This window comes from Etheostoma cragini, chromosome 14 (genome assembly GCF_013103735.1).
Source record: "Etheostoma cragini isolate CJK2018 chromosome 14, CSU_Ecrag_1.0, whole genome shotgun sequence".
NCBI lineage: Eukaryota > Metazoa > Chordata > Actinopteri > Perciformes > Percidae > Etheostoma > Etheostoma cragini.
This window is the reverse complement of record NC_048420.1, coordinates 8,360,152-8,383,128: the sequence shown is the minus strand read 5'-3', so window position 1 is coordinate 8,383,128 and position 22,977 is coordinate 8,360,152. Positions and strand designations below refer to the sequence as shown.

Sequence of the window (22,977 nt, the reverse complement as noted above, 5' to 3'; positions counted from 1 at the left end):
TGTAAATCTTAAAAGTGGTGCTTCCATCCTAATTATGCTTTTAAACGAATGTTTTGACTTGGGTACATTCACAAAAAGGGTTGCATTTTGGCAGGATATGTTTGCTGTATGTGACAACAAATGTAGCCTAAAACACGTGTGACATCGCTTAAAGTCTCGTTAATGCAAATCCCATGCAACACCAGAATTTGTCAAGTTGTGACCCCACACGCGTTCTGTGATAACGCTCCGTATTTGGGAACTCAGGAGGCTGCAGCAGTGTCGTTGCGGACAGTGTTGCCAACTTGACGACTTCCTCGCTATATTTGTGTCTGTGGACTCTACATAGAATTGCTTGTTTGTTATTTCCCAATAAATCATGATATGTAGCCTATTGTAGTGTAAATATCAGCCCATTGATAATGATGTGAATACTTCTAACACCAATTATAAGTAAGGGTACTGCTGTGGACATAAAATCAGAAGAGCCGGTACCCAGCACTGCTGAGGCACTGTAATGGACAGAAACAATGACGTGCTGTCCAAATGATGCTGGCAGCACTTCTAAATATCGAGCTGGTACTGTGGGGCAGGACAGGCAGAAATTCAATTTTTCATATTTTCATCCATTGGGTGATAAAGTGAACCTTGGGCCTCACTTGTCTAGCTCCCAGCTGGATGTTTTCAGCCTGAGAAATATGGATAGAATGAGGAATGGGATTGTCTGCCGCTGGCCTGGAGAGATGATTATATGCTGCATACATATACAACCAGGTGCCATTACCTTGACAGTCTGAATAAATGAGACAACAGCAGACAGGAGCTGTTTTTGCTTTGCCTTATACTATGGAACACAGGCATGGCAATGTAGTTTAATTTCTGTGGCGGACACAAGGCAAAACACAGCCAGCGATTGTTCTGGTACACCGCTCATATTGCTTGTTATACATTTAGAACACAAAGTGTCACACATGGCATACAGAACAGGCAGCACAGACACAGAGAGAACCAGAGGGAGCAGGGAGGGGTCGCCTCTGCACATCTGCACGCCGTGCTAAAGGAGAGAGGGAAGGACAAGGAAGCAGGGACCCCAGGAGACTGGGATTCATATTCTCGTCTCTCTATGACACACACCCAGCTGTATACAGTAACACTGGTCAACTCACAATCAAACAGGAGCTGCACGCTGCACAATCCATCGGATTCTGCTTCCATTACAGCTAATACCGCGTCAACCAGAAGAAGGACAACAAAGACAATCTCCTTAATTACTGAGGATCAATCTTTTTACAACTTGGGTCTTATTTTCAAAGTTTTGGCATCCTGCTTCTGATCAATAACATCATTGTAATAATGAAGTGAATAGCTGAGGTATGGGAACACAGTGAGCACTGTCCTCCTGTGTAGCATTAATAAGCCTGCATAACTTGTTGTAACTTGTCACAACACACTATCATGTAGTTGTACACACAGCTGTGTGTTATATTTCTCTTTCAACCGTGCTGGATCATATTGTCAATCCGATCTCTTCGTACAGCAGCCTCTACTTCTTGATGCTGACAGGAGTAAGAGTTGTTGAAGACATTAATAACACTTCAGAAAGCAAGAAAATCTAAATTCCTGCACACACTTTTCACCTCTGCATTTGGTTTTATTTGTTGACGTTTTGGTCCCAGGGACCTTTCTCAAGTCACACAACAGAGAACTGAAGAAAGAACGAATAAAACTAAATGCAGAGGTGAAAAGCGCGTGGAGGAATTTTGATTTTCTTGCTGTTTGAAATCAATCTTGGGGGGGATTTAATTCCCAGCGCCACAAAGGAGACGAATCAAGCGGAGTGCGTTTTGCTGACTATTCATCTCCTACATCAATAACACTTGATGCTTCTCATTTCCATTATAGTTATAAACCATTTCATAAGTCATTAAATACTGCTTATAGATGCTAAATAAAAGGACTTAAAGTAAAGTTTTCCCACCAATTTTAATGAAGTAATGCTATTATGAAGTGTTCACTGCAATTTAACATGTAAAAACCCATTGTGAATAGGTCAGCACAGGGTAAGCTTCAAAAGAAAAAGAAGATACATTTTGCAAGCTAGACACGGAGTGGGGAAGTGTTGGGGACTCTCTGATGCGATGCTTTATCTCAGATCTGACATCAGAGCCTCTAGAAACACTTCTGAACTGTAGGTTACACTCAATGTTTCCAACATGTACAGGACATTTCCTTATTATTGTGGAATAACTATGAATGAACTACATGCTATCAGGGACTCGGAGCTTGTGTGTTTAGCTGTGAGCTCATAGCTGTGGCTCTGCTCTACATTAGATTATCATGTCTTGAGGTTATATTCCCTCCCTTGGTTTTTGTTTTGGCTCTTAAAGATAAAGTTTGATGGTGTAAACAGAGAAAAACTGAACTCAACTGTGGTTGATATCATGTAAACAGAAGTGTAACACATGTGTGAAGGTTCCTTGGCCATGTTGTTGTGCACAAAAAAAAGTGTGTTCTTGGGCTGCTCACACACAGCTGTGTGTGCCTGTGTTACCAAGGGCCCTAAGTGCAAACACAGTTGCTAGGACACACAAAACAATCATTATTACCCAGAATTTCTATGGTTTCTATGGTCTGTGGTAATGTCATCAGTAGAGTTTTGCCTCCAACACGACAAACTACAGTTATTACAACAATGATCACATTAGGAGGAAGAGGAATACCTAAACATTTAACCTGCTGATCATCAGAGAGACGGAAACTGAGAGAGAGACGCCTGACTGCTAAACTATAGTAGCTAACAAAGCTGGGGAACAACTGGGGAATTGGCGAGAAAGTCACTAAAAAGTGTTTACTATGAGTGAATGAGAAAAGTGAGAGAAAATAACAAAAATGAATGCGTTGAACTACCGAAGCAAGATGCTATCATCACAGAAGCATGTCAGCACGTCAGCCAATCAGAAGGCAGTACAGCAGAGCCGGCGTAGTTCCATTAATGAAAGAGAAAGACAATCCGCATATCCATAATATGTTCCTTCCAATTTGGTGTTGAAGCCCGTCAGACTGAAGATCAGATGACCCATCGGCAACCCTCGAGAAACCACAATTGGATAGTCTAACAGATGTGTGCAGAAATAGTGGCCAAACCAACAAAATAAGACCCAAGTAGTTATTAACTATCATTATCATACACATAAAACCACAATGACATAACTCTGCATAAGTATTAAGATGTGACATACTGTACATCAGTGCCATGCATTGCATTTGGTGTATGGGACCTCAGCTGAGGAAAGAAATCCCATCGTTATATAGCAGTTGCATTAGTGGAGAGCTGACAGCACTTTATGGACTCAGTGGTCCAGGTAGTTTGGCCCAGGATTGATTGCACAGTGAAAACAATCCCTCTTCTATCAGTCCTTGACTAGTCTGTGCACACTGTGTCCTGGAACCAGGCAATGATATTTTGGCATTGAGATTCAAGTTGATTTCTCGCATTGCTGCCAACTCAAGCTGTGGAAGTAAACAGTCTGTCAAAATGCTTTGCTCATCTGTGACAGTGTAGGGTCTAGCACATTGTTCCTTCATTTATATAAAAACATCTGCCAAAAACAAAATTGGAAGACAAGCAAAGACCATCTGTGTATCAATATTCCACTGAAGATTGAGAATGAGTTTTGGAAGATCTTTGTGAGAAATACTGTACTCCAAATGCTCCAGGGCATATTTTCTCTCTGCGCAGGAAAAACACAAATGCAGTGCAGTTTTAGAATCCAGGGGAAAACATCATTACGATCCTTGGTTGTCACGGTGCTTGTATCCCTCAGGACAATGAAAAGCAGGCTATCACTGGAAAGGCCCAGAGCCAAAACTCTTATCCCACTGATAGCACTGCTGCTCTAACTGGTCCAACAGTCTGTCCACTGAGTCCTCTTTGTTCTCTAGTTTCAGGTATCGTCTCCCGCTGCCCAGGTCCAGCCGAGGCCAGCTCCGGCGCGTTTGCTCCTCTGCAGCATCAACGGCCTGCCAAGGCATGTCGACATAAACCTGTGAAGGAGCATCTCTCCGTGTGACTGCCGGCTGATTTATGTTTCCTTCCTCTCTGCGTGTGTGGAGTCCATCAGTCCAAGCTATATAAGGCTTAGTCCTGTAGCTCAGACTGTGGCAGCGCCTCGGCTGGACCGCTGGGACATCCCCCTGGTCCAGGGTGGACATGGAGCTGGCAGACAGCAGGCAGCTGTTGGCCGGCTGCTGACCCCCGTGCTCAGCACCACACTGTGTGTCACAGTCCGTCTGACTGGAGTTACATGAATTGGAGTGGGAGGAGTAGAGGGAAGGTGAGGGATCTGACTCCTGGTGGTGGAGGGCTTCTGTCTGGAGGACAGCCTGCTGGTAGACCCTGTCCTCCTGCTCTCCGGGCTGTGTGGTACGGAGCAGGGGCTCCGAGCTGGCCAGCTGCTGCACACACAGGATGTTGAGATGAGCAGCTGGTAAACTGTTGACCCACTGGTAGTGTCTGGCCATAGAGTTGGCTACTGCTATTTCTTGAAAGTCGGCTGAGGGAACAGCCGCCGACACAGAGCAGAGGACACTGCGCATCTGAGCCAGCAGCATTTGAGTCTCTCTGTCCCGGTTCTCGTACAGGACTGTGTTGGCACATATGAGGATGAAGAGCCCCACCCCCATGATGACTGGTCCCAGCAGCTTCATCCGGTCACTGTGCACCAGGCTTGCTGAGGACAGGAGGCCCTTAGCTCCCAGACTCCAGCCAGAAGTCTGCGACTCAGAGATACTCTCCCCCTCTGCAGCTCCCAGGATGGAGGACCTGGATATCCGGTAGGGCCAGTATCCTGCCACGGCCAGAGCGGTGCCAACAACCACCACCAAGACCCCCAGCAGCAGGAAGGCTCCGGGGATGGAGCGCATGCGAAGCTTGCCTTGGATTACCCCGTCTTTCTTTTTCCGGCCACGTAAGGTGAAGCGAGACCTCCGCGGGGCAGGAGGGGAAGCTGGAGCTACACCTCGGGCCTTTTGCGTTGTCATGGCAGCGGTCAGTCCTGAGCTGCTACTCCTGGCTCACCCTGTCAGAGGACTATGGGAGGGAGGGAATGTTAAGATTTAATACCAGTGTATCTACATGTTGCATCTATTAACACAAATACATACACGTCTGAATATAACAATGCACAATACATCAGTCAAAGCCTAACGTTTTTAACTTCTATACAAACTGTAGATCTTTACAGGCTTTATCTAAAGGTGTATTTCTGCATCTTCCATGTTATTAATTAATGTTTAGCCTTTTTGTCCCTTGAATTGGTTTTTGAATGGAATGATTCAATCACTCAATCAAAGAGAATATTGCAAGGATCCATGTGCTGTAAAGAAAGAAAGGAAAGAAAAATGCAACTATAGAGATGTTCTGAAATCTTCTGCAATGTCAGTATATGTCAAATTGTAGAAAATATTGGTAGCGGTAGGGCTGAACAATTACTGGAATTCAAGTCAATATTGCAATTTACTAGAACAAAATTTTTAATATCCAAAAGTAGCAATTTTGTAACCCATTTTATAACCCAGCGAGGGTTGGAAACTCGTGGCCCCGTGGTCTTTAGGTGCCCTATGCTGCTCTACGCTGCCCGGGAAATATGCCACTGAGAACAGAAGACCACTGAACTGCTTGTAAGATGTCACACGCCAGCTTTAAAGCTGGCAGTGCTACTGGGGAAATGCTTTGAGTATAATCCACCCTGTTGTAATAGTAGCAAGTGTGTGGTCAAGCGAGAGAGAGATGGTGGATCGGAGCAGACAGCAGTTCAGCTGTTATTTTCCATAGATTTCATCATATAATTAAAGTAACATTAAATGAGCCGCATTATACTATTCCTTCACGCTGACATTTCAGAAACACAGTAAATACCCAAGTGTAATTCTTGCAGTGGAACATGAAAATAGAATAACAGTGTACAGTAGCGATAGACCGATTTTATCGGCCGTTCCATATATCGGGCCAATATTTGCGTTTTTACGTGTATCAGCTGATCCGCAGCTACTGCATTCGCTGATAATTTAAATGCGTTGACAAGGACATTTAGTGATGACCTGATTATATTTGTCTTATATGTCAGCAAGCAAGTGTTGTAGATGTTGATGAAAGCCTTTTACCCTGGCACAGTTAACCGCATGCAATGCACCCATCCATATGATACACAGTGCACACATCATTTGGGTGATAGGAATTAAGATGATTGCAGAAGTGACACTCATCTGTGTTTTTGTACATTTTTATGATGTGAATTGAGGGAGCAAAAGCAGTATCGGCTCCAAATATCGGCTCAAGAAAATCAGCAGCCCGCGTCGGCCATCGGCTAAGGCTAATGACAAGAAAATACTCCATAGCGATCGATCCCTAGTGTACAGTGTGTGTTTTGTTTATCTTGATAGATAACTTGATAGCTTTATTTTTTCTATTTTTCACTGTGGCATTTCTTTTTGATGAAAAAAAAATCCCATCATATTCCTTTCATTGTATTTTAAAGACTGCACTTTAACTTTATGTGGACAAACTAACAATTCCATTAACAACTGACATGTTACAGCCCAGTGATTCAGTCTATAATGTGTCCATTTGCATTTGAAAATAATTAATTAGAAAACCTATTATTTTCATGAAGATTTGATAATAAAGAAATGTTTCTTATGCTTTTAGCCATTATTTGTTAAGGCAAACAGTTATATAAATCAAAAACATGTTGAAATTGGCAATGTACCAAACAAAAACAAAATCTGTGATACGAACCAAACCATGAATTTTGTGAACCGTTCCAACCCTAATTCAATATATTCATTTGTATATTCATGTTAACTTAATGATAAAGAGAGACAATAACAATGAGGAGATGTTTGTACTGGAAATAGATTTACTGTATTTCGTGTGTTACTGAAAGAAGCAGATAAGTGTTTCTCAGACTGCTGGATGTTGCCTTCCATAACATTCTCTACCAATCAGTTCTTGTGGTCTCCATGTTGTATCTCTGTCGTGATCTGCTGCTAAATTCACCGTTCCCTGACAGAGCTCCGGAGCAAAGCCTCTGCACCAATCAACTAGAAGCAAACATCTGGTTTTAGAAAAGGAGTCTGCTGATACAACCAAATACTTTCCTTCTAATGTATTTTATCTGTCATCACGGCACACCAGACGTAGATGTCTGGACTCGAGGCGTATTTAGCCTCGTCTTAACTCACATTGGTCACCACTTAGCGAGTGGCTGTTTACCACGCACAGGTCGTTTCCAACGTTGTTTACTACTAAAAATAATTAGAGTGAAACTCCTCAAACTGGTCCAAACCTTCTATGTCTGTGGGGAGCTTGTAAATTAAATTAGGTACACACTAAAGTTAGAAACACTCTCACATGTGCTGTTCTTCTGGAGATCTCACATGGTCATAAACATGGAAAAACAGTTTGTGGGAGGTCCTGAGTGTAAACTGTCAGACGCCTTTCAGCTCGCTCATTTCTCCATCTTCCTTGTGTAAATATTCGTGTCCAGATGAGGCTGGGCCTCAGCGGCTTTAATCAGAGCTTTTTAGATCGTGGTTGATGTCCCGGTTGGAAAGAAAAGGAAACAGAATGGGGCTGATTGCCTGTTGCCCAACTGCAATTTGATTGGCTAATTTTCCAACTACTCTTGTTGTCAATATCTCATAGTTGAGTTTTTTTAAGAGAAGATAGTAACTGTGGTCACCATGAACCATCTGGATTATCTTATGGCGCTTACCCATTGCTAGTGCCAGCTCTACTCGGCTCGACTCGACCGAGGTGCCCCTTGCTCCACTTTCCATTGGAGATTTAGTACCGCCATGTGTGAGGCCAGCGCGGCTGGTCGTCATAGCGACGCCGCAGGAAATTTCCTTTTTCATAATGGAAAAACCAAAAAGGCAAGTAGAGTCGAGGCGAGTCAAGCAGGTACCATGTAATGGAAAAACGTCATTAGACACATAAACCACCTGAGTGCCCACCAGTAACCACTGGCTAACTAGCTTGGGAGACAATGCTGTTTCTGATGTGTGTGTTATTGGAAAGGGATGGTATCGGTTCAAGAACATAGACATAGCCGCATAGACTGTATAAGTCATGAAAAATGTGTTAATTTGCCCCAAGGGGCTCAATAAAGTATGCCTCTTTCTTCAAAACATCTGGATCACCCCTGGTGGCTGGCTCCATGTTAGTGGATGCACCAAACAAAGAAATCAAAGTACACATCAAATAAATGTTTCCCAAATATCATTTTTCAGATCTGTTTAGTTTAATTAGTTACTTAATGCTATAAAAACAATGGAGACGTCATGATTGACATCTATGATTGACTCTTCTGTGATACGTTGTGCGTGTTTCTATGGGCGGGTCTTAGATCCCGCAGCTTCACCGCCCGATGACTACTGCGCAGACTATAGCTGCGTTTGAAACCGTTCCCTATACAGTGAGGGAAAAACGTATTTGATCCCCTGCTGATTTTGTACATTTGCCCACTGACAAATAAATGTCAGTCTACAATTATAATTGTAGATTTATTTGAAAAGTCAGAGACAGAATAACAACAACAAAACCCAGAAAACCACATTAACATGCAAATCAATTTATGACATTTTTGACATGCGTTTTTCTGGATTTTCTTGTTGTTATTCTGTCTCTCACTGTTCAAATAAATCTACCATTAAAATTTTAGACTGATCATTTCTTTGTCAGTGGGAATGGGTACAAAATCAGCGGATCAAATACTTTTCACTGTAGTGTGTTTGCCATTTTGTAGCAGTGTTCCACATCTTTGGTTAATTTCATTCACTATATTGTCCACTAAAAACACCAACAATGCACAGTTGATTTGAGTGTACATATGATGTCCCCAACATGTTACTCCCGTATCCCACAATGCAACGTGGTTGTGTTTTCCCAGAGGAAAAAAGGCAGAAGGACCCATGGAAACTGAAAAGGAAAAATGGAGGGGACTTTTCTTTCTTAACAGTGGAAATGTACCATGCAACATTCTGTACATACAACCTTTTACTTTACTCCTGAGTGCTCCTGAGACGTATTTTAGTTCCGGTTTGTTTACATGATGCCTCCGTCAGACAAACCACCGGCGTATCTACTGATGCAACCATGTGTTTTCAGTGAGTGTCCGAAAATCTGGTTTGGCCATTCCCTATATAGTTCCCTATTTAATAATGAGGAATAATGAGTGAGGGAATGAGGGAATGGTTTGGAACACAGCTTATGGCTCCAAAATTATAAGATGGCAGCGCCCGTATCCGGGAGCTTTGGGCTTCACTTTCTACAGCGTGAGGAAGTGGAGACGTGTCAGCCATCTTTAGAGTCTTTAGACAGTCTGAGGTCAAGAAGAGCATTTCAGGATCTTTGGCATTTTTCTGATTATCAAAAATGAAAGCAAGTAAAAGTGGAGCAAACCTAACGTTACCAAAACTGACAGCTCATACAAACGGGCAGAGGTATGAGCCCAGTCTGATTATCCCCGGTGTTAAACTGTGTGGGAAATGGGAAATTATATCAAAATTGTGTATTTTTTTTAGTTTTGCATGTGTCCAAAGTCATATTTACCCCGCCATTTTCATACCTAAAAACACCACTGCATTGACCCATCATCATGCTGTCCATCTGGTACCCAGCAGCAGAGGAAGCTGGACTGGTGCCAGTTCACTCCTGGGAAGCCACAAGTTGGGCTTCACGATAGGAATAGATAAAGTGTCTGGAAATAATGCGTGTACACCCTTCCAGCAGGCTGTGGGAGGGTGGGACCATAGCCTACTATACCCATGTCTCTTTTTCTTCAAGCCAGCCGCAATTGTTTTTATGAACCCTAACAGAGGCAGGCAGACACCTGAAATCATTTTCACTCAAGGCTTCAGTTGTCAAAAATCAGATTATAGGTTATAGCTTATTCACTCGACAGGAATAAGGCGTTTTATCTTTACCTTGACGATGGACTGCCGCGCCGTGCCGAGCCGTGCCGGACTACCTCCTAAAACTGTGTCTGCTGTATGGAGGCTACACACAGACAGGAATGTGTCTGACTGACGTGCCGCTGCATTCCTCTACAACACACACACACACACACACACACACACACACACACACACCCACACACACACACAGTCATTTATTAAACTGAAAGTCCCAGTAATAACCGAGTTGATGTCCGGCAGCAGTGGGACTGCAGCTGAATCTTGGTTCTAACCCAACAACCTGCACCGGGGACTTTCGGAAACTTGCCTGTATTCCTCGGATCCTGTTGCAGCTTGTTCATAGTTGGAGAACACATAACATCCTGATCATTTGTGGCGAATAGTCTCCACGCTGTGCACGACCCAGATGTTAACTCTGCTCAACCGCTATCATACGCTGTCTTCACCAACTCCTCCGGACAGCCCGACAGAAAGCTCCTTTCTTCCCGCTGCATGCTCCATATGGCCCCGCTCCGCAGTCTGTCTGCTGCCGCCAGCTTCAAATGGACCAGCAGTCAAGCCAGCAGCAACTAATACCTCCACTCGAGACACGGTGTTTTTCAAAATAAAAGTCGGAGAAAGGACAGGTAGTCTGTATGGCCTCATGCAGGATGTACGAATAAAGGCCAATTTATGCTTCTTCGTACTGTGGGTAGCCTACGTAGCTACGTAGTTACGTGGAGATACCACCCTACCTGAGTAAAGAGGTGCATCATCATAAAATATGTTTCCATCCACACGTTTTTATCCGAATTAAGTGATATCAAAGGAAAAATGCCTTGTGGAAACAGAAAAATTCAATGAAATTTCATGAATATTGACTTGAAACAAAAACGTTTGGGCTCATTGAATTTTGTTTTGATCAATACGGCTTGTGCGATAAAAGCTGATGGAAACGTTATTTGCCGAATAAATAATGAATTGTAAATAAGTTTTAGGTGATTTTATGGTTGCAACCCACCACAAAACGAGTTTTAGTTAATTTCCGCCTAGTATTTCTGCTCTCCATTCTCCATCTTCATCCGCTTATCCGGTATCGGGTCGCGGGGGCAGCAGCTCCAGTAGGGGACCCCAAACTTCCCTTTCCCAGGGAAAGCCATATCAACACCTATTTCTGCTCGGTTTGCACGTGTGGAGGGTGTCATTAAAGACAGATGTAAGTGGACGGGCAAGGACACGAGAGACTTACCCAGAGAATTTAATTTATCAGGAAGTCGAGAAGGAAATGGCCATCAAAGGTTACGTCAAGCCGTGGGACGTCCTCCGGAGTAAATGGAAGAGAGGATATGAAGACAGAGCTGAAGTCAACAAATAGGATCCTGGAGTGGGATCCTGAGGAGTCTAGGTGCCGGAGGATGAAATGAAGAGCCATGTTGACTGCATTGTCTACCCACCTGTTGGCTCTATATGCAAATTGCAGGGGGTCCAGGAGTGGGTTGGTGAGGGTTTTGAGATGAACCAGAACAAGGGGCATAAAAAACTTCACAACCACAGAGGTCAGGGCATCCGGCCCGTAGTCATTCAGTGCTGTGATCCTTGTTTTCTTGGGGACAGGGATGATGGTGGCATGTCTCCAGTGAGGTGTTAAAGACGTCTGTGAACAGCAGAGACAGCTGATCAGAACAGGGCTTCAGGGTGGAAGGAGACACAGAATCTAGTCCAGCTGCTTTGAGGGGGTTTCGTTTTTTGTCTGTTGATTTTTCTTTCCTGAATGGAGAGAGTTGTTGAAGTTGTTGTTGATCACTGAATCAAGGGGAGTTAGAAGCAAGAGAGTAAAAATGCATCTTCAGATTTGATTTAAAACTGGCAATGGTATTACAGGATTATTACTTGAGATGGGGCGGGAGGGAATTCCAGAGATGACAGGATGTTGGGTTGTAGACCTGAAGGTCCTGGCGGTAGAGTAAGTCAACAGGAGAGCGAAAATATTCAGAGGGCCTTTGTCAGTGCTTTAAAAACAAAAAGCAAAACTTTAAAATTCAGAATTTCAACGGGAGACATGTGGTCATAGTGCCAGTGAGGAGTCTTGCAGCAGCATTCTGGACTAACTGGAGTCTGTTTATATTAGGCTATATTGGGTTAGGCCTGCGTGTAGGGAGTTGCAGTAGTCTAAATGTGAGGTAATAAAGGAAAGAATGAAGTATAGACAAATTGGCTGTTTAAGTACTTTAAGCACGGTCTGTTGGACAGCATTGTCTTTTAAAGACAGAAACTGATACGCTGAAAACTGTTCTTCCCATCCTCTCATCTCGTCCTGCCTTGCTAAACTTGTACTTTGACTCTTTAAACCAGTCCCTGTCCCCACTCCTGAACACCGCTTCCTTCAGCAACCTTAGCTGTCGTCTTTGTACCCGTTCGTAGCACGTGATGCTATACAGCTGTCCTCACAGAGGCTGATGTATGATGTCACAGCCTCTTTGTACTGGACCAGACTGGTGGTAGACCACCCAGTCTGTGCAGTCCACCACAGCTTCACTGGTCCACTTCTTAAATGTCAGTCTCATTATAGGTTTAAGAAGTTTTAGTTTCTGCCTGTATGAGGGAATCAGTTGCTCCATGGCGTGGTCCGAGTGTCCCAGTGCAGCGCAGGGGACCATGGGATATGCATTGCTGACTGTAGTATAACGGTCTGCATTTGGGGAGCTCATGGCTGACATTAACTATGTTAAAGTTACGAGGACATTAACAAGGGAATCACACACTATCTGGTCAGCGAGCGCACATACATTTCAAAAAGAAAAGATGATGCCTGTTGTAGTACACGTGTGAGGCAGTTGCACTTTGCTAATATTACACTTATTTACTTTATACTCTACTTACATTTCAGAGGAAAATATTTTAATTTTTACTCCACTTTATTTACCTGAAATCTAAAGTTACTGGTAGGCCTATATGTTGTTAAAAATCCACCTTGACCAAATTCTTAGATAGATAATTGAAAAATCTGACTCTTTTTCTGTCCACACAGACACTAAGCCCTTCATTTATAATGTGATTGAATTAAATTAGATAGAATGGACAAATTAGATAGATAGATTTCCAACTGGGAAACGTTAGTGTGTTATCAGTTAGCTCAGTGTGTTTCTATAGAATATAACTTTATAGACACAACCAATCCCAACAGTCACAAGAGAAAGACATGGCTATTTGTCTCCACCTATGGGTGCCAAGGGACGACACACAGTGTAAATAAAGCCTTGCACAAAGTTCATTTTCAGCGGCTGCAGACAGTCCTTCCATCGAGTTGGAACATTAGATCTCTTCATACTGCTGGCAGTTTGACAGCATCACAGTGTCACAGCTGATAGGATCTGTGATGGCGGCAGCAGCACCACCTTCTGGAAACTGGATGAAATTCCTCCTGGTAAAATGAGAATACTTTCTCATGTGTTTTATTATTACTATCTTGTGATGACAAGTCATCCATTTGACCTAGTATCTCAAAATGTTGATTAACTCGACGTAGACTATACTAACTCTTAATGGATAAACACTTTTGTTCCACAATGCAATACTCATGTAAATTGGAGCATGTATCATGTACAGCTCATAAAAAGTGACTCCATAAGTGAATTAGATGTGAAACAGGCATGTGGGACAGCACTGAAAATAAAAATGGACATAGTCAAGCCTCTGACTTAACACCAGATCGATCACAAACAAAATGGATGAGCTACAAATACACACGGAAATTCTGCTTTATGATTTTCACAAAAGCCTGGCTGAACACACCTATCAATAGCAGCTAGCAGATAGGATAGAGACAAAACACCTTGTTGTTACCTAAGGGCCCTGTTCATGTTGCACAGACGTTTTAAGTCTGTTAAGAGGCACAAAGGCATTCTAAAACTTGCCCCGACAACTGCTGTTTTAGCTCAGTAGAAGCTCTTGGACATAGCTGCAGCTACTCTGTGTCGGCCACACCAATTTGGCTCGTTAAATTTTTATTTTTTTACAACTGTACTCACAAATTTATAGCGATTAAGATTAACATGAAAACAAATTGGCCAGAAATCTCCTTTAACAACTAGCTCAATCTACCCAGGGTTTCCCAATCCAGTGACACCCGTGTTAACATAAAAGAGGCAGAGTTTGCACAGCAAACAGAGCTGCCTATTTTAAATTATAACTCTATATAAATATGAAGCTAATAGACACGGTTTTACAGGCAAAATGCAATAGTTACTGCTTGCTAACCCAGGAAGGAACGCTGGCAAAAAAGAAATAGTGGATGATATAAAAGTGTAAATCACTACACTTATCAATATCACTTCCCCATCTCTCTCTCTCTTGACGCCAATATTGATTGGTCAGTAGGCGGTGCTTTTAAACCGGTTGATCTCTATTCTTCAATATAAGCTGCTCCCAACCAGGTTAGGTGTTCAGCATAAGTTACCAGTGATTTAACCCGGTAACAAGTGATACACAAAATCCCGGGTTGAACCTGAAGTTACCTTGTTAACGGCAAATCTTGCTTCGTAGTACAGGCCTCTGGTCTTCAGTAAGTGGAGCTGCTGACTTACTGTGTTGCATCTATAGCCAAGAAACACTGACAAACCCGTGTAGTGTTATCAAAGCAACAATTAATGTCTATTGTTTTGGTTTATATTGATGTCATTGTAGTTTTTACAATTTGTTTAATTTCACTTTACACATTTTGTGTCCATCATAACCTTTTGGGACAATGTTGAACATAAGACTCCACACAAAAATGTTATCCGTTGGATTCAGTGTGTGTTGTGGGGCTTACATACCGGTAAATCAAAAATATGTTTTGGTTGTAAGATCCATTACCATGACTTATTTCCTTCATGTCCATTCTGTCAAAACTGGCAACAGTAAATAAATGTCCCAGCGAGGTACAGATAAGTCCAGAGTTTCAGCAGTAAATGGGCTCCGGCAGGCTGGATGTCGTATGGTCCTGTTGTGTGGATAAGTCTGCCGGCTGCCAGTGACACTCGATCAGAGCGTCGTACAGTTCCTCACTGAGCTCCATGAACTTCCTGTTGGCCTCCACCACATCCAGCTCGGGGCTAGGGTCTGCAACACACACGCACCGCATCACATCAACTGACACAACTGGCTTCCCCCAGCACACCAAATACAGTTGTGTTCAGAATAATAGCAGTGTGTTTAAAAAAGTGAATGATGCTCAAAATACTAAGAATACCTTTTAATTCCATATTATTAATGCATCGGGAACACTGCATGTTCAATTCCAAATCAAAACATGACCAACAGTGATCAAGTTTGTGTTCTACCTTTGCAGAACGTGAAGAAAAAGGAATATTAGGATGTTCAAAAATAGCAGTATTTTCATTTTTCTTTACAAACTAAAACATTTACTATATGAACTGAAAAATGTCTCAAGGGTTTGCTTTACTTTGAATCGCTGCACTAATATTTAGTTGCATAACCAATATTTCTGAGAACTGCTTCCCATCTGTGTTGCATGAGTCAACCAGCTTCTATCACCTGTGAACAGGTATTCCAGCCCAGGACCATTGAACTACATCCCACAATTCCTCTGCATTACTGGGTTTTGCCTCAGAAACAGCATTTTTGTGTTCTATGGGATTGCGGTCCGGGGATTGGGCCGGCCACTGCGTAACATCAGTCTTGTTCATCTGGAACCAAGACTTTGCTCCATTACCGGTGTGTTTTGGGTCATGGTCTTGTTGAAGGACCCATTTCAAAAGGTATTTCCTCTTCAGCATAAGGCAACATGAAATATTTTGATGTATTGAAACTGTTCCATGATCCCTGGTATGTCATAAATAGGCCCAACACCACAGTACGAGAAACATTTCCATAATATGATTTTTGCACCACCATGCTTTACCATCTTTACAGTGTACTATGGCTTGAAGTCAGTGCACAAAGGGGGGGGGGGGGTTAGTCGGACAAACTGTCTGCTGCCCCTAGACCCAAAAAGAACAATTTTTCTCTCATCAGTCCACAGAATGTTGCGCCATTTTCCCCCACATCGTTCAGGCTATGGTTGCCATTTCAAGGCATTTAAACTCAGCAGATTATAATTTGCTGCACTTCTTTACGTTTTCCCCTCTCCAATCAACATTTTAATTAAAGTCCGCTGTTCATAAGAACAATGTCTGAAACGACCCATTTTGAGTATTTCAGTGTGAAATGCGCCATAACAGCATGTATTTCCTTCCTTCCTAGATATGGGCCATAATTAACACCCGTTTCTTCACAGAATCAAGCACCTCACTAATGGAACACAACACTGATAATATTTTGAACACCTTTCAATGACAGATTCAATTACACAGAATGAGCAGCACACATGACATGAGTTTTTGGTCTGTTGGTTTTCTATAACTCAACAACACTTACTAGTAAATTATTTGCCATGTAGAAATATCCCTTCTACCAAAACATGATTTATTGAGTTAGTGATGTTAGACTGCTATTCTTTTGAACACAACTGTAAATACATGGCATTCAGAAAAATAACTAAATCGAATATAGGATGAAATATCTGGACCTGACGTGATAATTAGTCAAAAAATATACTTATTTTGCATGACAAATGTCTTAAGAGTTTAAAAATCTTACACTTCATAATTTTTATATTAGACTAAATAAATTAGACACTGAGTGAGCTATAGAGCCGTTAGTAGGTCAGGCTAGTAGTTTCCCCCTGCTTCGTCTTTATGCTAAGCTAGGCTAACCATGGCCTGACTTCAGCTCCATACTTAAGACAGACATAAGATTGATGTCCATCTGAACGTCTCACTCTAAAGTTATTTCCCCAAATGTTGAACTTTTCCTTTATGCAAAGAACAGTCATTTACCATCCCTAATCCCAATACCAACCTTCAAGTCCATCATCCTCCGGAACAGCTTCACTTTCCTAAAAAGAACAGACACACGTTAGAATGCCTGCTGTGATGAAGAGTGCAAGGTGTGGCCAGTGGCTGTCGGTGTTTGTCTGTGTGTGTGTGTATGTGTGTCAGAGACAGCTGACCTGTGCTGGGGGGTACTGGGTGTAATCATACTGCAGCTGGTAGTTGTAGCCGTAGCCTCCTCCTGTCTGGTCGTAGCCCCAGGAGGGGTAGTAGCCCGGGTAGGCCTGCTGCTGGTACTGGCTGTACTGATCATAGCTGGGTCTGTATCCTGAGTTGGACTGCCAGGATTTGTGCTCCGAAGGCTGCTGCTGCTGTTGCCTGTTCCTTAGACTCAAGAGAAGGAAGAGAAACACCGTTAAACTCCAATCACTTAGCTTGTGCTCCTACCACTAAGATATCCAGTTGCTGGGAAGGAAGAAAAAGAAGAATTTGTGAGGAGAACTCACTTGTTAGCAGCCAGGCTCAGTCTCAGAGGTTTACCGCCAAGTCCCACCGCGCCCTGACACTCCTCTAAAGCCCGCTTCTGCAGCCGCTCATCTGGGAACTGAACAAAGCCACAGCCCCTACAGCCAGACACAAACAGCCAGTGTTTAAAGAGGGCGCCCTGGAAAAAACAGCTGACCAGATCTCTGTACTGTGTTTGATGAGTACAGCTAGTTGGACCTAGAGCCGTTACAATACTGATACTGGATCAGAAAAAGCCTCTGATTCTGGTATATAAATGCTGGTATCGGTATCTGAAAGTAGTGATTTAATTCCCTTATGACTGACTGTCAAACTGGATAATAAGAGGAAGCTCTGTGGAGTTCATGGTTTGTGTTTGTTCATGTTTTTCAAAGAGTTTAACAACAAAGATAGAATCATAAGACATCTATACAGGGACAGTAGTATACAGCTGTTAAGACAAAGTAAAATATATGTATTTTTTAAACACACTGGTATCAGATCAGTACTGGTATAGGACAATAACCAGAAAGCCCGACGTCAGGCTTTGTCCCTTTCCTTCCTCTCTCTGTGTTGTCAAGCTACACGCTGTACATGTCAAGTTTTGAAGAAAATGTGGATGGTGCAACAAAGCAGGCCTGCCTGGTTCTTACGGGGAATGATTGTAAAGATTAACCAAGAATATGTTTAGAGCATTTCTTCTTTAACTGGGACATTGGGACTGATTGGTGTGGATGAAGTACGCACCAAGATCCACTGGTAAGAGATATTGAGGTTTGACCATAAATCAGCTAATTTAATTAGCTAACAATATTGGGTTGTGTCTACAGTTAACGTCATTTAATATTGTATGCAGTGTTTTATTTTGCGGGGTGCAAATATTCCACCAAAACAAGTTCCTTCCGGAGACTATTTAACAGAGTCACTGTTGCTACGTCTGAAGCTTAGCAACGCCAAAGACCATTGTGATTGGTTTCAAGAAATGCAAAAAAACCTATCTCGTATCCCAGAATGCATCTGTAGTGTTGCCAGGCCTTACTCCACAGCACTTTGGATTTTAACAGGAACCAGGGATGCACGGGATAGAAGAAAGACGATAACTCTGGTTCTGCTGTGTCAGATCACGCAGAGTGTTATCTTATTGATAACTTAGTTGAACCTACTTTGTAGAAGGAATCTCATCTCACAGACTCATTAGTCAGATAAATACTGCTGAAAGGCTCAGTGAGCACATCAGGTGGCTCAAAGTTCAGAGAAGCATGGAAGTCAAGACTTAAATCCCTTCTCTAAGAGACATTTTAAAGAAGGCGGGAACACATCTACATCAAAGCAGTCCCAAAAATACAGACGTTCATGTGTTGCATGTCTCCTCCATGTTGTGTGGAGACGTGTAAATACTCACTTGGAGTTGCCCATGCTGTCCAGCACCACTTTCCCTCCCCGACAGGAAGGGTAGCGGTTGTAAAAGAACTCGTAAAGCATCCCATCATCCACCTCAGGAGTTAGATCTCCCACAAACAGAGAATACATCTGACTACAACAAGAGGAAGAAAACAAAGCCACAACGACACATGATGGCTCAATTAAAAGAGGAAGCATTCATCAATTTGTCAAAGTCATGTCGGATATCTGGCTTCTCCATTTGGACTCACCCACTGTCTTGTTTCCCAAAGGTGGCTCGGTTTAACTTGAATCTTGTTGGCTGGGAGAAAGAAAAATGATTGTCCATGTCATTTCTCAGCAGTTTTCTTTAACGGAGACAAGAAAATCAAACATGGCTACTGTTCAAACAATCCACTTACCGGATTGGCTCCTGGTAAGGCTTTCCCGTTGATTTTGCGTAGACACCTCTCCGCTGTGGCCTCGTCGCTCATTTCCACGAAGCAGTAGCCCAGAGCCCCCCTGGGGGACGACACACTGTTTAACTCAAGAGTAGCACAACTCCAAAAATGGACAACGGCCTGTGGATTTAATTCTCACCCTGTCATCTTGTTGCGTATGATCCGCACATTAACCACCGTTTCCCCCATGGTGGAAAAGGATCTGGTGATAAACTTCTCATCCATGTAGGCCTCAAGCTACAGACCAGCAGAAAAACAAAGAGCAGTGTTTAGGGGTGGGATGGCTTCCGCTTCACAAGTTCTGATTTGCAATTTCAGCTGATTGATTCTCTATCATTACGTCACTTCAAGTTGTGAAACAAGTTCTAGGCCTAATAGGAACATGCTTAATGCTGTTAAAAGCCAAGATTCCCTTTTGTAAAACCTTTATTCTATGTGTAAAAACAGAAAAAGGTCTGTTTCATTGTTTTATCTAATATACCGTGCCGATCTTAATAAAATCACCGTTTTCAATCTTAAAAGGGGTTTTATACAGTCCCCATGCTAATCTAGTCTAGGTTTGACAAATATAAGCACAGTGGATTTTAATGTAGACCTGGTAAGTTTGTGGTCTCCAGTCTCTATGGAGAGAAAAAACAAAACAACGATGTCACATTTATTTTCACAAATTGAATAAAAAGTTCCACAGGTTTCCCTTAACATTCGCTTCAACCCCAATTCATCCTTGTGTAGTTAGTCCATCACGGTAGGGAGGTAGCATTCCCCCGTCCGGGCCTAGCGTTAGTATCATAACGGCAGCGGAGAGGAAACACCTCGTCTTCACATGAAAGGAAGCTACGTGTTGCATTTCTGCTGTGCCCAGTAACCCTAATTAACTACTAGTCTTTCAGCTACTCGATACATAACGTTACATGTATCCTACAATGTAAAAGTTTGTGTTTTTCAAAGGGAGTTTTGAGTTATTTTACATTCAAACAACGTAGAACTTACTTAAGGCTAATGTTGAGATATCGTTAACGCTGTGTAACGTGTAGCAAACACGGCTAAATAATGTGGTGTAGTATAAATTGGAAACAACTCACGTTTCCCATCCATAACGTGCTCATGCTGCCGCCGTCGATGTCAATATTACAAGGTGAATTTACTGATAATGCAAATTTTAAATTAAGCTTTATATTCTAGGCTGCACATGCCAACTAGCCTAGCAGAGCAGTAGCTGAGAGGAAAGAAGTATACCAACATTACGTCCTGACGTCACACAACAGAGATCGTTACGTTGTTGGGACGCAGCTTCCGATTCGACCGTTTTTTTTATCTTTTAGTTTTTTTTAATCATAACTTTATTGTGTACTAACAAAACACGCTTACATATTTTTACGATATGCAAAACGTCAGAGAAATATTGGAAATAGAACAATTAACAAGCACGTAGGAAAAATAATGATGAAATACTTAAATGAAATACCTTATACACCATAAGAATGTAAAAAGAAACATAAAACAGCTTTAACAAAAAGAAGTGTAATCAGGAATAAAAATTTGCAAGTTTTAATAAACATTCACGGTTTGGTTGTTTTTGAAGTTTTCTTTTATTAAACAGTTCATTTTTGGAAGTTAAAAAATGATGTTTTAGAACCAGTAAATCGACATCTATGGAAACATTGTTTGGCAAATAAAATAAGACTATTTTCCAACATTTCTTTTTTTTTCCTGCATAATTGTTTCAAAATACCATTGAGTTTCAAATGTCTTTTTCAGTCAAATTAAGTTAATACATTTTCAGTTAATCAATTTTGAAAGAGTTCCCAAAACGTTCTGGAATAAATGAAATAAATAAAAAATAAAAATGTTCGTCAAATCTTTGGTGAAAGGGACAAATAGCCAATCAATGTTTTTTTGTGTGAACAATTTTACATGTATATAAATATTCAAACAAACAATTACAAACAATACACTGAGACAGTGGAACGCTTCCCAGAGCCAAAAACAACAGAGAGGAAAGCTGGGATGGAGAGGGACACAACAACACATGTAGAAACAGACACACACATTCACACACACAGAGACACACATACACACAAGACAAGGGACCGAACACATGCGCAGGTTGAGATGAGGTAACCTCCATGAGTCAGCAACTTGGCCCCTAGTGTTCAGGGCGCTCCGTGGACGCGCAGGGACAAATGTCATGTATAATCTGACGGTGAGTGTCCAAGAAGACTGAGGTATTTAGATCTCTTCAGGGTCATCTTTGAACATTTTATTTAAAGGACAAATATAACAGGTAACGAGGGTAGGCTATACCTCGCAGGATTTAATGTTGGCATTTTTTTCTACTTAACTCTAATTGACCAATATAACGGAAGTGTAACTGCAGGAGTCTATATTCTTGACTAAGACAGATTTCACTTTTTAGGAGCGGTTAAAGGGCTCCGTAGGTACTGGAAACAATAATAGCAGTAGTCATTTTGACAGTAGTGGTGTAGTCTAATGTATTAGAGTGGGTATACTGTGCCCCATATGTAGAAATAAGTTTTAATATGTGCTGCTTCTTTTATGAACATGCAATAACATTCATGGATTATCTATGAAGGGACTTTAAACTATACTAGCTTCTCATTAATACAAATTTTGTACTACTTAGGACAGATCTAGTCTCTACAACTTGAAAATTTAGAAGCAGAATAAAATGTTTTTCTTGTGTGTGTGTGTGTGTGTAGAGGTCTCTTTTAATTTAGTTTTAATCAATGTATCATTTGTTTCGTTTTCAGCGCAATCAAAAGGTTAAAAATGATGTGGATTTGTCATATTTTATCAGTCAAGTATGAAATCATATTTTGTGCACAAGTTCTCCATAAATGTTGTCTCACAACACCTCCATGCTATGTTTATCATATATATTAAATCTTTGTGATGGGGAAACACTAGATCCTCACTCCAGTGCCACTTTATTAGGTACAACTTGCTAAAACTAATGCAGTCTAAAGCCCTGTACACATGACAGTTCAGATTTTGTCCCACTTATGTATGTATATAGTATGAGGGAATACACGTAAAGAGTACTAAAGAGCAATGGTGCCATTCTGGTGATGTGTGTGCGTTCACTGGAGTTTATTGACAGTTACAGAAACCACTGGATGACATCTGGCTGTTAAACGAGAGCACTGAAGACACAAGACCAGTCACATGTTCTAACATAATGCTTCTGGCTTCCTAACATAAGAACTGTTGATGGTTGCTCATAGCTTTAAAGTGATACATTTATAGCTATACAATCCCAAATTTCCTGATACATGACACTAAAGGGGCAACCTTCAGACATAAAAACACCAACATCAGCTGCACTGTATAGGGTTGGAACATCATTTGCAAATGTGTAACACAAACCATAAACCTGGAAAACAATATCTGTGCCCCACACTTTGACCCAATTTCTGAATGAACCAAAGTACAATTTTCAAACAGATGTTGAAAGTGTTTCATCACATAAGCGTGAATATTTATTTTATATTGTTTCCTTACCTTAAACAAAGAATGAACTGACAGGAAGCTAAAGCCCTGGAACCAAAGGTGTTGTTGTATGGTAAAGTTAGTAAGTCATGGTATACCACGCACATCCCATCATACGCCAGTTGAGAAGGTTTTTGTCTCACAGTAACATGTCATTGGCCCCATTATTATGTTTACAAGCAAAACATGTACAAAAACCACAGTAGAGATATAATGATCACATCCAAAAACACTACACCACACCGTGGAACCTTCAGGCTGCTTTACCCCGCAGCACATGATGGACACAAACACTTGTTTTCTTACTATCAGGA

General features: G+C 41.8%; 2 protein-coding genes across 6 annotated transcripts; both read right to left on the bottom strand.

The window, feature by feature from the left end:
• Positions 1-2,305: 2,305 nt before the first annotated feature.
• tmem200b (transmembrane protein 200B) lies at positions 2,306-10,523 on the bottom strand. 2 transcript variants are annotated; one of them, XM_034891713.1, is made up of 2 exons: positions 9,967-10,213; positions 2,306-5,068 (listed from the first exon to the last, which is right to left on the bottom strand). In XM_034891713.1, the coding sequence occupies exon 2, from the start codon at positions 5,017-5,019 to the stop codon at positions 3,823-3,825; it is 1,197 nt and encodes a 398-aa protein (XP_034747604.1). In that variant the 5' UTR covers positions 5,020-5,068; positions 9,967-10,213; the 3' UTR covers positions 2,306-3,822. The 2 variants fall into 2 exon arrangements, with proteins under 2 accessions (XP_034747604.1, XP_034747603.1); XM_034891712.1 differs by lacking the exon at positions 9,967-10,213 and adding an exon at positions 10,265-10,523 and having other exon boundaries at positions 2,307-5,068.
• Positions 10,524-14,713: 4,190 nt separating this feature from the next.
• On the bottom strand, positions 14,714-20,459 carry LOC117956592 (tRNA selenocysteine 1-associated protein 1-like). Of its 4 annotated transcripts, none has more exons than XM_034891717.1 (9): positions 20,236-20,459; positions 19,293-19,390; positions 19,115-19,229; positions 18,965-19,014; positions 18,715-18,846; positions 17,315-17,431; positions 16,988-17,198; positions 16,837-16,873; positions 14,714-15,036 (listed from the first exon to the last, which is right to left on the bottom strand). In XM_034891717.1, the coding sequence occupies exons 1-9, from the start codon at positions 20,257-20,259 to the stop codon at positions 14,876-14,878; spliced, it is 945 nt and encodes a 314-aa protein (XP_034747608.1). In that variant the 5' UTR covers positions 20,260-20,459; the 3' UTR covers positions 14,714-14,875. The 4 variants fall into 4 exon arrangements, with proteins under 4 accessions (XP_034747608.1, XP_034747609.1, XP_034747610.1 ...); XM_034891718.1 differs by having other exon boundaries at positions 16,988-17,192; XM_034891719.1 differs by having other exon boundaries at positions 19,115-19,214.
• Between the last annotated feature and the right edge of the window lie 2,518 nt (positions 20,460-22,977).

Coding starts and splice junctions, on each gene's coding strand:
- tmem200b (XM_034891712.1), bottom strand. CDS start 5,019: ATGACAACGCAAAAGGCCCGAGGTGTAGCTCCAGCTTCCCCTCCTGCC.
- LOC117956592 (XM_034891717.1), bottom strand. CDS start 20,259: ATGAGCACGTTATGGATGGGAAAC. Junction 18,847..18,964: donor TTTGGGAAACAAGACAGTGG/GTGAGTCCAAAT, acceptor CTCTTGTTGTAG/TCAGATGTATTCTCTGTTTG. Junction 17,199..17,314: donor CTGAGCCTGGCTGCTAACAA/GTGAGTTCTCCT, acceptor CCTTCTCTTGAG/TCTAAGGAACAGGCAACAGC.